At 54.0% G+C, this 16,493-nt stretch overlaps 1 protein-coding gene across 2 annotated transcripts in view; it reads left to right on the forward strand.

Annotated features, from left to right (window-relative positions):
- kcnh2b (potassium voltage-gated channel, subfamily H (eag-related), member 2b) overlaps positions 1 to 16,493 on the forward strand; it is a 237,131-nt gene that overhangs the window by 182,754 nt on the left and 37,884 nt on the right. For both annotated transcript variants that reach the window (XM_085992158.1, XM_085992159.1), the window contains exon 12: positions 12,155 to 12,254. In XM_085992158.1, the coding sequence (XP_085848284.1) occupies positions 12,155 to 12,254 (100 nt within the window). The remainder of the gene's footprint in view (positions 1 to 12,154; positions 12,255 to 16,493) is intronic.

Here is a 16,493-nt window from a genome sequence, read left to right on the forward strand (position 1 = left end):
CTCTTGTCACGCTGTTATACCTGGGCTGACCACTGCTGACTCCGCCCATGACTCCGCCTGCTTGCCCAGGTATAAAGGTGGTCGACTGGCTGGTATTCCTCCTTGTTGGACCCGATCACCCACGAGGGTGGGCTCTGTTATTTAGCCAATAAAAACCTATAGTTACTATCTTAACTCGTCACTTTTCATTGGATGAATTGATAGGTATATCAATTTTATTGGCTAAATTTTGAAATGAGTGGATCGGAGCAGCCAAACGACCAGCCAAACGGCCAGCTACAACAGCCACGGCAGCCGGCCTGGCTGCGAGCCCTCCGACCGCCGTACCTGGATCTAAACCCACAGGCAGCGAACTCAGCCCTCGACTTCAAACACTGGCTGAGCTGTTTCGAATCCTACCTGGGAGAATCCGGCGTGCCTCCGGGATCCAAACTAAGAGTTCTGACCGCCCAAGTGAGCCCTAAAGTATTTGCACTCGTCCAGGACCTTACTACATACGAGGACGCCCTCAACCTGCTGAAAGAGCAGTACCGGAGCCCGGTAAACTCTATGGCCTAGAAATTCAGTAGCGTTCGCCAGCCGTTAACGCCTTAAGAGGGGTAGATTTCCAGCGCTAGGCACTTAGCGCCCGGGCGCAGTCCGAACTGCACCTACGCCCAACTTCAGTTGACATTTAGCGCCGGCGCAAAGTGTTTGCGCCCGCTCAGCTGCGCGCGCAGCTTATGACGTCATTTCGTCGTGCAACACTGTCTGTGCGCCCCAAACCGGAAATTCAGTGGCGCCCGCCCAATGTGGGCGTGGCGCTGTTAAGAACTGTGAACTGGAACGCAGCAGAGGCCCTGCGGGCCTCGGGGAGCGCTAATTAAAGGGCACTTAGACTGAACTATAAAGGCCAGCCATTTTGCTGCCATGACTTTAGTGCTTTGGATTTCTGGACAGAGACCAAGGAACAGAGCTTACTGATTTGGGACAACATAGGAGAGGTATTTTTGGCTTCTGGCCAGAGCTTGGAAATTAGACTCATTGTGATTTCACTGTTTGCAAGTTTATTATGGGGGCTGCATGGGGCTCCAACCCTCAGTTCCAGCATTATGTGCGAAGGGCTCGCAGACGCTGTGTGAGAGGGCCAGCCATGCCTAGACGCAGAGGGGCCATCAGGCGTCGGCAACGTAGGCCTTACCCACTCAGGCAATACCGGCAGCAGGTGTCCTATCTCACCATGACTGCCGCGCATTGTGTTAAGAGGCTGCGCTTCAGAAGGGAGGTGGTTGCAGAGATCTGCCAGCTGCTTCACAGAGATCTGCGTCCACAGCTGATGTGCAGGACGTCTCTGTCGATGGAAGTGAAGGTCACGGTGGCTCTGAACTTTTATGCAAGCGGCTCCTTCCAAGCCGCTGCTGGGGACATAACGAACATCTTCCAGTTCGCCGTGCATCGCTGCATCCGGCAGGTCACCGATGCCCTTTTCGCAAGGAGACACCAATTCATCTCCTTCCCCATGACCCTAGAGAGGCAGGAGCAGCGTGCAGTCGGATTTGCCAGGATCGCCGACTTCCCCATGGTGCAGGGCGCCATTGACTGCACGCATGTGGCTATGCGGGCACCTATCGACAATGCCGAGGATTACCGCAACCGGAAGGGCTACCATTCCCTCAATGTACAACGTTCCTGGGAGGACTGGAGGTAGATAAACAATGGCAAACATTTAAAGATAGAATGACAAAATTGCAAAAATTGTTTATACCAATCTGGCATAAAAGGAAATCTAAAAAGGTGACTCAACCGTGGATAACAGGGGAAATTAGAGACAGCATAAAATCCAAAGATAGGGCGTATAAAATAGCCAAAAAAAGCGCCAGAGCGGAAGATTGGGAACAGTTTAAGATAGAGCAAAGGAGGGCAAAGGGCATGATCAAGAGGGGCAAAATAGCTTACGAAAACAAGCTGGCGGAAAATATAAAAACTAACTCCAAAAGCTTTTATAAATATATCAAAAGGAAAAGACTGGTGAAAACCAAAGTTGGTCCATTGCAGTCAGATACGGGGGAATATATAATGGGAAATAAGGAAATGGCAGATCAACTAAATGCATACTTTGGGTCAGTCTTTACGAAGGAAGACACAAAAAACCTCCCTGGGATATCGGGAAAAATAGGGACATTGGCAAAGGAGGAACTGACGCAAATCAATATCTCTAAGGATATGGTGTTAAGGAAGCTAAAGGGATTGAAGGTGGACAAATCCCCAGGGCCTGATAACATGCATCCTAGGGTACTGAAGGAGGTGGCCCTAGAGATAGCGGATGCACTAAGGATGATTTTTCAGAATTCATTAGACTCGGGAACAGTGCCGATGGATTGGAGGGTAGCTAACGTTACCCCACTATTCAAAAAGGGGGGTAGGGAAAAAGCAGGTAATTACAGACCTGTAAGCCTTACATCAGTTGTGGGCAAAATGCTGGAGTCCATCATTAAGGATGAAATAGCGGAGCACTTAGCAAATGGGGACAGGATAGGACAGAGTCAACATGGATTTACAAAGGGTAAATCGTGCTTGACTAATCTATTGGAATTTTTTGAGGGAGTAACTGGTAGAATAGATGGGGGAGAGCCAGTAGATGTGGTGTACCTGGACTTCCAAAAGGCCTTCGATAAGGTCCCACATAAAAGATTAGCATGGAAAATTGAGGCTCATGGGATAAAGGGGAAAGTTTTGGCGTGGATAGGGAACTGGCTGTCAGATAGAAAACAGAGAGTTGGAATAAACGGCTCATTTTCTGAATGGCAGGCAGTAACAAGTGGGGTACCACAGGGATCTGTCCTGGGCCCCCAGCTGTTCACAATTTACATTAATGACCTGGATCAGGGAGTCGGATGCAGCATTTCCAAATTTGCAGACGACACTAAACTAGGAGGGGGGGTGGGCTCAGAGGAAGAGACCAGGAAGCTCCAGAGCGATTTGGACAGACTGGGCGATTGGGCGGATAAATGGCAGATGCACTATAATGTGGACAAGTGCGAAGTTATCCACCTTGGGTGCAGGAACGGGAGGGCAAATTATTATTTAAATGGCAATAGATTGGGAGAGGGGGAAGTACAGAGAGACCTGGGTGTTCTTGTACACCAGTCACTGAAGGCGAGCATGCAGGTGCAACAGGCGGTCAAGAAGGCAAACGGTATGCTGGCCTTCATAGCAAAAGGGTTAGAATACAGGAACAGGGATACCTTGCTGCAGCTGTACAGGGCACTGGTGAGACCACACCTCGAGTACTGTGTACAGTTTTGGTCGCCTCATCTGAGGAAGGATGTTCTTGCCATGGAGGGGGTGCAGCGGCGATTCACCAGGCTGATACCAGGAATGGCGGGAATGACCTATGAGGAGAGACTATGTAGTTTAGGGATGTACACACTGGAGTTTAGAAGATTGAGAGGGGACCTCATAGAAGTGTATAAAATTCTGACAGGTCTAGACAGACTGGATGCAGAAGGAATGTTTCCCTTGGCGGGTGAGAACAGAACTAGAGGACATAATTTAAGGATAAGGGCTAAACCATTTAGGACAGAGATGAGGGGGAATTTCTTCACTCAGAGAGTGGTGAACCTGTGGAACTCATTGCCACAGAGGGCAGTGTACGCCAGCTCATTAAATATATTTAAGAGGGAATTAGATATATTTCTACGGGCAAAAGGGGTTAAGGGTTACGGAGAGAAGGCGGGGACGGGATACTGAATTAAAGGATCAGCCATGATCTCATCGAATGGCGGAGCAGGCACGAAGGGCCGAATGGCCTACTCCTGCTCCTATCTTCTATGTATCTATGTATCTATGTACAGCTGGTGTGTGACCACAGGCAGCGCATCCTAGCTGTCAATGCCCGCTTTCCAGGAAGCAGCCACGATGCATTTATCCTGCGCCAGACTACTGTGGCTGACATGTTCCAGGCACAGCCTCCACCAAGGGGATCGCTTATTGGGGACAAGGGCTACCCTTTGTGTACATGGCTCATGACCCCGCTCCGCGCGCCCAGGACCCCTGCGGAGGAGGCATACAACGAAAGCCATCAAGCCACAAGGAACATCATAGAGCAAATGATTGGCGTCCTCAAGCAACGGTTCCGCTGCCTGGATCGTTCCGGCGGATCTCTACAGTATTCGTCGGATAGAGTCTCCCAGTTCGTCGTCGTTTGCTGCATGCTGCACAACCTGGCTATCCGCAGGACTCAGGCACTGCCACCTCGCGTTGGACCACCACCTCAGGAGGACGAGCAGGAGGACCATGAGGAGGAGGAGGAAGAGGAGGAGTACCAGCCCAGGAGGGAGCCACAAGGTCCAAGGGCCGTCCGCCGGCGGCTTATTGAACGACACTTCTAGGCCCCCTGTCAGGGAATGGCTTGTGGCAATGAACGCACCTGAATGCAGCCGCTCCGCAAGCCCTCAGCCGGTTAATGCAACAACCACTTGAAACATGACACCTGGACAAGCTGAATAAATAAAAAGCTTTATTTAACAAACTCAGGGCCCTTCCCACATGAAACAGAAAAACAGACAAAACCCCCAAAAAACAGTCAAAAACATATCTCACTCCCACAACCTGGGGAGGAATAACAAAAATTGCCCTTCCAATTGGCCTTCATCCTCGGCCTTACCAAAATAAGCCCCCCCCCTCCAGAACACAAACACCCCCATATAAAAAAAACAGTTGCCGACACCCTCTACTTGGTGTGCCGAGAGGGCGAGTCCTTGTGCAGGCTTCTCCGGCCCCTGCCCGACCTGTTGCTCCGCCTCAACCTGGGCCCTGTGGGTGTTGCAAGGCTGGGGGAAGGCTCCTGAGGGGCACAATGCGTGACGGCAGATGCCCTTGGGGGTCGGCCTAGACGAGGTCCGGCCCTGGAGGGGCCGGCTGCTGACTGCTGCAGCTGTGGCTGGCCAGCATCAGTCTCTCCAGCAGCTCGTCGCACCTTGGCTGGGGGAGTGGCAGTGGCAGCTGCAGCAATGGGGGCAAGCTGGCTGATGCCAGGCGCTCGCTGGTCGCCAGAGACACTGGCACTTGGCCGGCCTGGCACTGCAGCAAGCGCAGCAATCTGGTGAAGGCCAGACCGCTGTGCTGCAGCAGGGCGGCGGGTGCCCTGGCAATGCTTCCGTGACACAGCGAGTGTGGCAGAAGTGAGTGCGCGAACTGCCCTGGTCTGTGCCCGCATCAGATCAGCCAGTGTCTGGACGGCACCACTCATGAACTCGCGACTCGCGTCCTGTGCTGCCGCGAGTTGGTCGACACCCCTGGCCTGTGCTGCCGCGAGTTGCTCGACACCCCTGGCCTGTGCTGCCGCGAGTTGCTCGACACCCCTGGCCTGTGAGTCCCCGAAATTGGCCACACTATGAGCCAGGGACTCAATGGCCCGAGGCAACTGTCCCACAACCCCCATGAACTCGTTGTGGCGCCGCTCCGAGGCCGCGGACATTTCATCAAGGAGGCGCACCTCCTGGGCGAGGACCGTATCCGGACTGGAGGGCGGACTCTCCCTCTGCGGAGAAGGCCGCCGAGCTGCCCGACCCTTCCCGCGTGCCTGGACGCCACTGGGCCCAGCAACTGCCCTCCCCTGCAACACTTCCCCCCTCTGGGGAGAAGGCAGCCGTGCTGCCCGACCCTTCCCGCGTGCCTGGATGCCACTGGGCCCAGGAGCTACACCCCCCTGCAACAGTTCCCCCTGGCTCTCCTCCAGGCAAGACGTGTCCCCTCCATTGCCATCCCCTGGCGCGGATGAGGGTTCCCCCGATGTGCCACCTTCCTCTTGGTCCTCGTCGTCCTCCTCTTCCGAGGGACTGGCACTCTCAGCTCCAGGGACCTCCTCCTCACCAGCTGAAAGCAGGAAGGCACAAGAGTAGCTTTAGAGTGAGGACAGGGCGTCAGCGAGGGAGGCATGAGTAGTGCCATTATGCGCATTGGTGGGACAGTGGCAAAGGATGTAGATCTGAAGCGCAAGGGGAACCAGAGAGGTCCAAACGGTCATGTCCTTACCATTGGGTCCCAGCACAGGGTCGGCATCTCCAATAGCAACGGGGCCAGTCACCCGGCCACGCACGAGTCGAGCCACGCTCTCCTCCAGCTGACTGAGCTGCTGGAACTGGGGACGGCCTCCCCCGGTGACAGTCTGGCTCTTCAAATTCCGCGCCAGCTTGGCCTGCAAGAGAAAGGACGGCCTCTAAGTACAGTGTGGTGCCCTGTTGTTGTGTGCACTGCCTCCCATGGTCGAATAGCTTGGCCAGTGTGTTAAGTGCAGAGAGTGCTATTGATGATCATGCCAGTGCCATAGCTGCGGGAGGAGGGCTGGCCATTAGGCCTTTGAGGTCCCTTTGCCCATAATGTGAGGTGCACATGCAAGGATGAGGAGGACACTGGAAAGGGTACTCACCCTGACCAACCGACTGAGGTCGTTGAACTTCTTGCGGCATTGGTCAGCAGTCCTGGGGACATCGCTGTTGGCTGACACCCTCAGGGCGATTTCCCTCCAGGCTCTCCTGTACTGCCTCCTGGGAGCCTTCTTGCCACTGTCCGGGCACAAGATCTCTCTGTTCTTTTCCAACCCCCTAAGCAGCACCTTCAAAGCATGCTCTGAGAAGCGCTGCGCTCGTTCACGGGCCTTCTGCATGGCTTCAGGCGCTATTTGGGTCCACCAGCAGTGTTCAGGCCTAGCTGCAGGGCTCCACTATCCAGGGCGTGGCTGCAGACAAAGTCGACCCTTCCCCCTTTAAGAGCTGGCCGGCGTCAGGGTGTCTGCTGTCAATCAAAACATGACCGCACCTGCGCTGCGCCCGGCCTCGGCGTTATCAGTCCGCACCGCCGGCTTAGCGCCTAAAGATAGGAGTGCAACGCCAGTTTCAGCGCTCGCCCAAACTCCTTGGCCAAAGCTACTGAATTTCGGCGAAGTGGCCTCCACTTTCCGGCGGGTGCTAACTTTAGCGCCCGCCCGACTTTACCGCCCCAAAAGTGGCTATACTGAATTTCTAGGCCTATGTATGCCAGACATCTCCTAAGATCCCGCCCGCAACAGCCAGGAGAGTCTGTAGATGAATTTTTACGGGCGCTACAAACACTCGGCAGGGACTGTGACTTTAAAGCTGTAACGGCTGCAGAAAATACTGAAGGGAATATCCGCGATGCCTTCGTGAAAGGCCTTCGGTCCGACTACTCACGGCAAAGACTGCTCGAATCAAAGGACCTCAACCTGAATACAACTGCAGCCCTCGCTCGCTCTCTGGAAGTGGCCCATCGGGACCTCGAGGCGTATTCCAGGTACTGTGCTGCGCGACCCTGGGACTCGGGCCCGACCCCGGCCGCAATACCCCTCGCACCGCCACCTCTGGGACCTACCTCAGCGTCGGCGTCCCAGAACCGATCGGGACCGCCACCCCCGGTACCGGCTGCGACATCGGAGCCCCGCGATCGGGCCGCCGGCTGCTTCTTCTGTGGCCAGGCGAAACACCCGAGGACGCGCTGCCCTGCAAGAAACGCGACTTGCTCCGATTGCCACAAGAAAGGCCACTTCGCTAAGGCCTGCAGGGGGAGAGCCACAGACGCCAGCAGTGCCTCATGCGAGTTGTGGGGGCGGCCATCTTTCATCAAGGCCACAGATGCCAGTATCCCCTCGTGTGAGTCGTGGGGGCGGCCATCTTTGATCAAGGCCACCGACGCCAGCAGTGCCTCATGTGAGTTGTGGGGGCAGCCATCTCCTCCGCCATTTTATTCAACCTCGTGGGCGCCGCCATTTTGTCCACCACACTCGACCGCCACCTTGTCTCCAGACCCGACCACCGCCTCACCTGCAGACTACAGCAGCTCGCTCAGCCATACACTAGCCTCCGTCACACTGGACCAAGCTCGCCCGCATCACCTGTCCAAGTCCATGATGGACATCAAAGTAAACGGCCACGCCACAACCTGCCTGTTCGACAGCGGAAGCACAGAGAGTTTCATCCATCCAGACACGGTGAGCCACTACTCCCTCACTGTCTGGCCAACGTGCAACCGGATCTCGATGGCGTCGAGGTCCCATTCTACAGACATCAGCGGCTACTGTGTTGTGACCCTGTCGGTTAGGGGCACGGAGTATAAAAATTTTAAACTCCTCGTCCTGCCCCAGCTCTGCGCTGCTGTCCTACTAGGGCTGGACTTCCAATCCCACCTTCAAAGTGTCACTTTGGCATACGGTGGACCCCTCCCCCCACTCACAGTCGACAACCAGCAGCCTTTAAACCGCCCACTGCATACCACCTGCGGCCTATCCACCCTCAAGGTCCCGCCCCCCCTCCCTGTTCGCTAACCTCACCCGCGACTGTAAACCCGTCGCCACCAAGAGCAGGCGGTACAGCTCCGGGGACAGAGCTTTTATTAGCTCTGAGGTGCAGCGTCTCCTGAAGGAGGGCATCATCGAGAGGAGCAACAGCCCCTGGCGTGCCCAGGTCGTAGTCGTTAAGACCAGCAATAAAAACCGCCTGGTCATCGACTACAGCCAAACCATAAACCGGTACACCCAGCTGGACGCATACCCCCTTCCCCGCATATCTGATATGGTCAATCAGATTGCACAGTACCGGGTATTCTCCACCATCGACCTTAAGTCGGCCTATCACCAACTCCCTATCCGCCATGAGGACCGCCAGTATACCGCCTTCGAGGCGAATGGCCGCCTCTACCACTTCCTTAGGGTTCCCTTCGGCGTCACCAACGGGGTTTCGGTCTTCCAAAGGGAGATGGACCGGATGGTTGACCAGAACGGGCTGCAGGCCACGTTCCCCTATCTAGATAACGTCACCATCTGCGGCCGCGACCGGCAGGACCACGATGTTAATCTGGAGAAATTCCTCCGTACGGCCGAACGGCTGAACCTCACTTACAATAAGGAGAAATGTGTGTTTAACACCTCGCGTCTCGCCATCCTCGGCTGCGTAGTAGAGAACGGGGTCATCGGCCCCGACCCTGAAAGAATGCGCCCCCTCATGGAGCTACCCCTCCCCCACTGTCCAAAGACGCTGAAGAGAACCCTGGGGCTCTTCGCCTACTATGCCCAATGGGTGCCGAATTATGCGGACAAAGCCAGACCCCTCATGAAGTCCACCTCCTTCCCCCTGACGGCAGAAGCGTGCGCAGCCTTCTCCCTCATAAAGGGAGACATTGCTAAGGCCACAATGCACGCGGTGGATGAGTCTATCCCTTTCCAAGTGGAGAGCGATGCATCCGACTTCGCCCTAGCAGCAACCCTTAACCAGGCGGGGAGACCTGTGGCCTTCTTCTCAAGGACCCTCCAGGGCTTTGAGATCCGACACTCTTCGGTCGAGAAGGAGGCCCAGGCGATCGTGGAGGCAGTACGACGCTGGAGGCATTACCTGGCAGGCAAACGATTTACCCTCCTCACCAACCAGCGTTCGGTCGCTTTTATGTTTAATAACAAGCTGAGGGGCAAAATCAAGAACGACAAGATCTTGAGGTGGAGAATCGAGCTCTCCACCTATGATTATGATATCTTGTACCGGCCTGGTAAACTGAACGAACCCCCAGATGCTCTATCACGAAGTACATGCGCCAACGCGCAAATTGATAGACTGCAGACCCTCCACAACGACCTCTGCCACCCCGGGGTCACCAGACTTTACCACTTCATTAAGGCCCGCAACCTGCCCTACTCCATCGAGGAGGTCAGGACCATGACCAGGAACTGCCAAACCTGTGCCGAATGCAAACCGCATTTCTTTAGGCCGGACAGAGCAAGCCTGATCAAGGCCACCCGCCCCTTCGAGCGCTTGAGCATCGATTTTAAGGGGCCCCTCCCGTCCTCTGACCGTAATGTGTACTTCCTCAACATCATTGATGAGTACTCCCGTTTCCCCTTTGCCTTCCCCTGCCCAGACATGACCAGTACCACGGTCATCAAATGCCTGAACGACCTCTTCGCCTTGTTGGGGTTCCCGAACTATATACATAGCGACCGTGGCTCATCCTTCATGAGCGAGGAACTTCGCCAGTTCCTACTAGCGAGAGGCATTGCTGCAAGCAGGACCACCAGCTACAACCCCCGAGGGAACGGCCAGGTGGAAAGAGAGAACGCGACTGTCTGGAAGGCCGTTCTCTTAGCCTTAAAGTCTAAGGGCCTGCCAACCTCTCGCTGGCAGGAAGTCCTCCCGGCAGCGCTGCATTCCATCCGGTCACTGCTTTGCACGGCCATTAACGCCACCCCCCATGAACGAATGTTTGTTTTCCCCAGGAAGTCGACTACGGGAACCTCGCTACCAACATGGCTGACTTCTCCGGGGCCCGTCTTGCTGCGAAAGCACGTGAGGGCCCATAAAACGGACCCCCTGGTCGAGAGGGTGGACCTCCTGCACGCCAACCCCCAGTACGCCTATGTGGCATACCCAGACGGGCGGGAGGACACAGTCTCCTTACGAGACCTTGCACCCTCGGGCACCCCTGAGACACCACCGTTACCCCCCACCACCCCCCCCAAATCCACCCCAGGTAGACGGCATGCCGGAGGCCCACGAGCCTTCGCCGACCACGCAGACACCAGCATTAACATCGGATACTGCATCACCGCCGCCGCTGCTGCGCCGATCAGAGAGACTTACAAGGCCTCCGGACAGACTGACATACCCGAACTGGTAGTACACTTCACCCCGCCGGACTCAAATCTAAACAAGGGGTGAATGTGGTAAACCACTTTTATCGTTCACTATCGTTACACTATGGTTATCACTGTTTATATCGTTACACTATGGTTATCACTGTTTACACTGTTGTATCACTACACAAGGTCACCTCTTGTCACGCTGTTATACCTGGGCTGACCACAGCTGACTCCGCCCATGACTCCGCCTGCTTGCCCAGGTATAAAGGTGGTCGACTGGCTGGTATTCCTCCTTGTTGGACCCGATCACCCACGAGGGTGGGCTCTGTTATTTAGCCAATAAAAACCTATAGTTACTTTCTTAACTCGTCGCTTTTCATTGGATGAATTGATAGGTATATCAGCGGCGCAGCGCTACAGGTTAACGCCGCCAGTAGCGCCCCGCTAAATATCGCGGTAGGTTTGCACAGTGGCGCAAAGGCCCTCTTTGGGTGCAAACTGGTGGCGCAGGCCACTGAATTTCTAGGCCATAAGGTTCTGAGGGGGGCTGGACAGGGTGGATGCTGAGAGGATGTTTCCCCTCGTGGGGGAATCTAGAACTAGGGGGCATAGTCTCAGGATAAGGGGTCGTCCATTTAAGACGGAGATGAGGAGGAATTTCTTCTCTCAGAGGGTCGTGAATCTTTGGAATTCTCTACCCCGGAGAGCGGTGGAGGCGGAGTCAGTGAATATATTCAAGGCCGAGATAGACAGACATTGGAACGATAAGGAAGTCGAGGGTTATGGGGAGCGGGCAAGGAAGTGGAGTTGAAGCCAAGTCCAGATGGCAGAGCAGGCTCGAGGGGTCAAATGGCTGACTCCTGCTCCTATTTCTTATGTGATTGGGGAATGACCGGGGGGTGGGGGTCTATCGGGGGTGGGGGGGGTGGTGATTCGGGCACCTCTATGATTGGATCAGTCAGCGATTGGTTTATTCTGGGAGTGGCCCATCCATTCAACAGGAAGCCATCAGTGGTCAGATTGCTGGGTGAGTTTCTCTGTTCTAGGACGGGTAGATGTGATTGGGGTGATTCCCACTTGTGGAGGGAGAGCTCTGACTTGGACTGGATGGGCTGAATGGCCTGTTTCAATGGTGTAATTTCTGTGTATTTCTATGTTTCTTGTCACAGATTCTGTGTTGCACACTCGGCCGTAGTAGTGTGCTGGGGATGATGGAATATCGATTTGTGTGTCGGACCCTGTCTCGGGGGCGGCGATGGGGAGGTGGAGGATAGGTGAGGCCGGGTATGCCCTGGGCTGTTTCCTGGTGTCTGTAGACTCAGGCCCAGGGGGAGCCTCCCCTCGCCCTGTGTGGGCCATTCACCAGGAAGTCGTATCAGGAAATCAGCACCCCCCACAAAACCTTCCCATCCACGTTATTCTCAACATTCAGCTTCAAAAATGCTGCAGAAAAGTCTTTGTTAAAAGTGCAAGCTGGCCTGAGACTGATACTTAGCGACGGAATGTCCCGCATTGATGAACTTGTTTCTCCCACAGACAAACATGATCCCGGGCTCTCTCTCCAGCGACGAGTCAGACGGGGGCTTCAGCCGATTGCGGAGGAAGAAGCTGTCATTCCGGAGAAGGACAGAACACGGTAAGGAACGGGACACAGACTCCTAACCCCCCGACCTCCCCGACCCCATCCACCCGACCCCTGACCCACCATCCCCCCACGACTACAAATACAATCAACCAGCGATTACATTCGGAGCCCAGGACATAAGCTCCAGAGAGCAGCAGAGGCCGAGGTGAATCAGGTGCAATAGTTCGGTGGGGAGGGGCTTGACGTTCGTAGAATCATAGAATGATGCAACATTCCTCTGCTCTTTCCCAATGGCCCTGTAAATTTTTCAACTTCAAGTATTTATCCAATTCCCTTTTGAAAGTTACTATTGAATCTGCTCCCACCGTCCTGACAGGCAGCGCATTCCAGATCACAACAACTCGCTGCGTAAAGAACATTCTCATCTCCCCTCTGGTTCTTTTGCCGATTATCTTCACTCTGTGTCCTCTGGTTACCGACCCTCCTGCCACTGGAAACAGTTTCTCCTTATTTACTCTATCAAAACCCTTCATCATTTTGAACACCTCTATTAAATCTCCTCTTAGCCTTCTCTGCTCTAAGGAGAACAATCCCAGCTTCTCCAGTCTCTCCACATAACTGCAGTCCCTCATCCCTGGGACCATTCTGGTCAATCTCTTCTGCAACTTCTCTAAGGCTTTGACATCCTTCCTAAAGTGCGGTGCCCAGAATTAGACACAATACTCCAGCTGGGGCCTAACCAGTGTTTTATAAAGGTTCATCAGAACGTCCTTGCAAATGTAACCCCACTATTAAGAAAGGAGGGAGAGAGAAAACAGGGAGCGACAGACCGGTTAGTCTGACATCAGTAGCAGGGAAAATGCTGGAATCTATTATTGAGGACGTGGTAACAGAGCATTTGGAAAATAATAAAAGGATTGGGCCGAGTCAACACGGTTTTATGAAAGGGAAATTGTGTTTGACGAATCTGTTAGAGTTTTTTGAGGTTGTAACGAGCAGGGTAGATAAGGGGGAACCAGTGGATGTGGTGTATTTGGATTTTCAGAAGGCATTCGATAAGGTGTTGCACAAGAGGTCATTAGGTCATTAAACAAAATTAGGGCTCATGAGATTGGGGGTAATATACCAGCATGGATTGAGGATTGGTTAACAGACAGAAAACAGAGAGTAGGAATAAACGAGTCATTTTCGGGTTGGCAGGCTGTAACTAGTGGGGTACCACAAGGATCAGTGCTTGGGCCTCAGCTATTCACAATCTACATCAATGATTTGGATGAGGGGACCAAATGTAATATATCCAAGTTTGCTGATGATACAAAGCTGGGTGGGAATGTAAGTTATGAGGAGGATGCAAGGAGGCTTCAAGGGGAAATAGACAGGCTCAGTGAGTGGGCAAGAACATGGCAAATGGAATATAGAAACATAGAAGATAGGAGCAGGAGTAGGCCATTCGGCCCCTCGAGCCTGCTCCGCCATTCAATGCGATCATGGCTGATCATCCAAATTCAGTACCCGGTCCCTGCTTTCTCCCTATATCCCTTGATCCCCCTTAGCCTTAAGAAATATATCTAACTCCTTCTTGAATATATTTAATGAATTGGCCTCAACTGTCTTCTGTGGTAGAGAATTCCACAGGTTCTCCACTCTCTGAAATTCCTCCTCATCTCTGTCCTAAATGGCTTACCCCTTATCCTTAGACTGTGATCCCTGGTTCTGGACTCCCCCGCCATCGGGAACATCCTTCCTGCCTGACTAGTCCTGTTAGAATTTTATAAGTTTCAATGAGATCCCCTCTCATTCTCCTAAACTCTAGCGAGTATCTTATGAGGAGGTCCTCTGACCCGCCCGCTCCCCTCTGCACCGGGTGATCGAAGATCAGGAGCGTGGGACTGAAATGCAACCAAAAATCAGGGAGCAGCCCCTTTAAATAATGGAACAGGGGCTGCAACCTCACACATTGAATATAAAATGGAACACGGACTCCTCTGGGCCGCAGAAAAGGCAGGCGGCCTGGGAGTCCGTGTACCTACTTAACATGTTATTGTACGGGACTGCTCCGTGCAACACCCTCCAGGCCAAATCCCCGATAGAAAAGGGGAGGACTCCCGCGTAGAGAGCCCTCCATTGGGGACCTCTGCCGGACGGCAGGATGGCACGCCAAGGCCATATAATGTGGAGAAATGTGAAGTTATCCAATTTGGTAGGAAAAATAGAAAAGCAGAGTATTTTTTAAATGGTGAGAGATTGGGAAATGTTGGTGCTCAGAGGGACCTGGGTGTCCTTGTACACGAATCACTGAAAGTTAACATGCAGGTACAGCAAGCAATTAGGAAAGCAAATGGTATGTTGGCCTTTATTACAAGAGGATTTGAGTATAAGAGTAAAGACGTCTTACTGCAATTATATAGGGCCCTGGTGAGACCACACCTGGAGTATTGTGGACAGTTTAGGTCTCCTTACCTAAGGAAGGATATACTTGTCATAGAGGGAGTGCAACGAAGGTTCACCAGACTGGTTCCTGGGATGGGGGGCTTGTCCTATGAGGAGAGATTGAGTAGACTAGGCCTATATTCTCTAGAGTTTAGAAGAATGAGAGGTGATCTCAGTGAAACATATAAAATTCTTACAGGGCTTGACAGGGTAGATGCAGGGAGGGTGTTTCCCCTGGCTGGGGAGTCTAGAACCAGGGGTCACAGTCTCAGAATAAGGGGTCGGCCATTTAGGTCTGAGATGAGGAGAAATTTCTTCACTGAGGGTGGTGAATCTTTGGCTCAGTCGTTGAGTATATTCAAGACAGAGATCGATAGATTTTTGGATATTAAGGGAATCAAGGGATATGGGGATAGTGCAGGAAAGTGGCGATGAGGTAGAAGATCAGCCATGATCTTATTGAATGGCGGAGCAGGCTCAAGGCGCCGAATGGCCGACTCCTGCTCCTATTTCTTATGTTCTTTTGTACTCTATGGCCTAGAAATTCAGTTAAGGGCGCCCAGCTCGCCTGGGCGCCGGAATTACCGCTGCGCGCGGAGCCACTTGCGCCAGCGGGAAATTCAGTTTCAGCGCCCCAAGTGGAAGCCGGCCGCTAAACAAGGGTTTCGGCGCCCCGCTTGGGGTGCTGAAACTGAATATCGGCGTGTAAAGTGCCGCAGCGCCACCCGCTGCGGCACGGCAGCCTGCGGTACTGCAGGCCTTCCTCCCACTGTTAAGGGGGAGGTGCCTGCAACAGCGCGATCCCCGCTCGCGAGTGCCGGCAAATGAGCCCGGCACCAAGGAGAAGTGCCGGGCTCTCGGGAAACAGCCGGCAATGCCGCGGGGGGGGGGGGGGGGGTGTAGGAGGCCGGGGACGGAGGTGCGGGCAGGCGGCCGCCGAAAAAGCAGCCGGCCGCACCTCCACCTTCAATCGCCCCAGTACCGGCACAGGTAGGCCCTGTGTACCGGTCGCTGTTTGCGGCCGGCGCGGGCGAGGCGGCAGCAACCAAATATGGCCAGCGGGGCGATAGCGGGGCTTTTTCGGCGGCCGCCTGCCCGCACCTCCTTCCCCGGCCTCCTACTACACACCCCCCCCCCCCCGCGGCATTGCCGGCTGTTTCCAGAGAGCCCGGCACTTCTCCTTGGTGCCGGGCTCATTTGCCGGCACTCGCGAGCGGGGATCGCGCTGTTGCAGGCACCTCCCCCTTAAGAATGAGAGGAAGGCCTGCAGTACCGCAGGCTGCCGTGCCGCAGCGGGTGGCACTGCGGCACTTTACACGCCGATATTCAGTTTCAGCGCCCCAAGCGGGGCGCCGAAACCCTTGTTTAGCGGCCGGCTTCAACTTGGGGCGCTGAAACTGAATTTCCCGCTGGCGCAAGTGGCTCCGCGCGCAGCGGTAATTCCGGCGCCCAGGCAACCTGGGCGCCCCTAACTGAATTTCTAGGCCAATGCCTCTTAATAAAGCCAAGGATCCTGTATGCTTTTTTAACTGCTTTCTTGACCTGCCCTGCCACCTTCAATGATTTGTGCACACATACCCCCAGGTCTCTCTGTTCATGCACCCACTTTAGAATTGTACCCTTTAGTTTATATTGCCTCTCCTCGTTCTTCTTACTGTAATGATATCAGCAAATAGTGATGATATTTGTCTGTGTTTGATTACTTATGCCTTACAGCATATTTGTCTGTGTTTTTGATTACTTGTGCCTGACCAGCAGAGGTCATGTGAGAGACAAGCAGTCCAGAGGAGTTTTACTTTCAGCTTCATTCTAGATGCATCACAGCATAGTGTGTTCTGTAAAAAGCTGTAGAAAGTCTTG

This window comes from Somniosus microcephalus, chromosome 7, assembly GCF_052327205.1.
Source record: "Somniosus microcephalus isolate GS21.2 chromosome 7, FLI_Smic_1.0, whole genome shotgun sequence".
Classification (NCBI taxonomy): domain Eukaryota; kingdom Metazoa; phylum Chordata; class Chondrichthyes; order Squaliformes; family Somniosidae; genus Somniosus; species Somniosus microcephalus.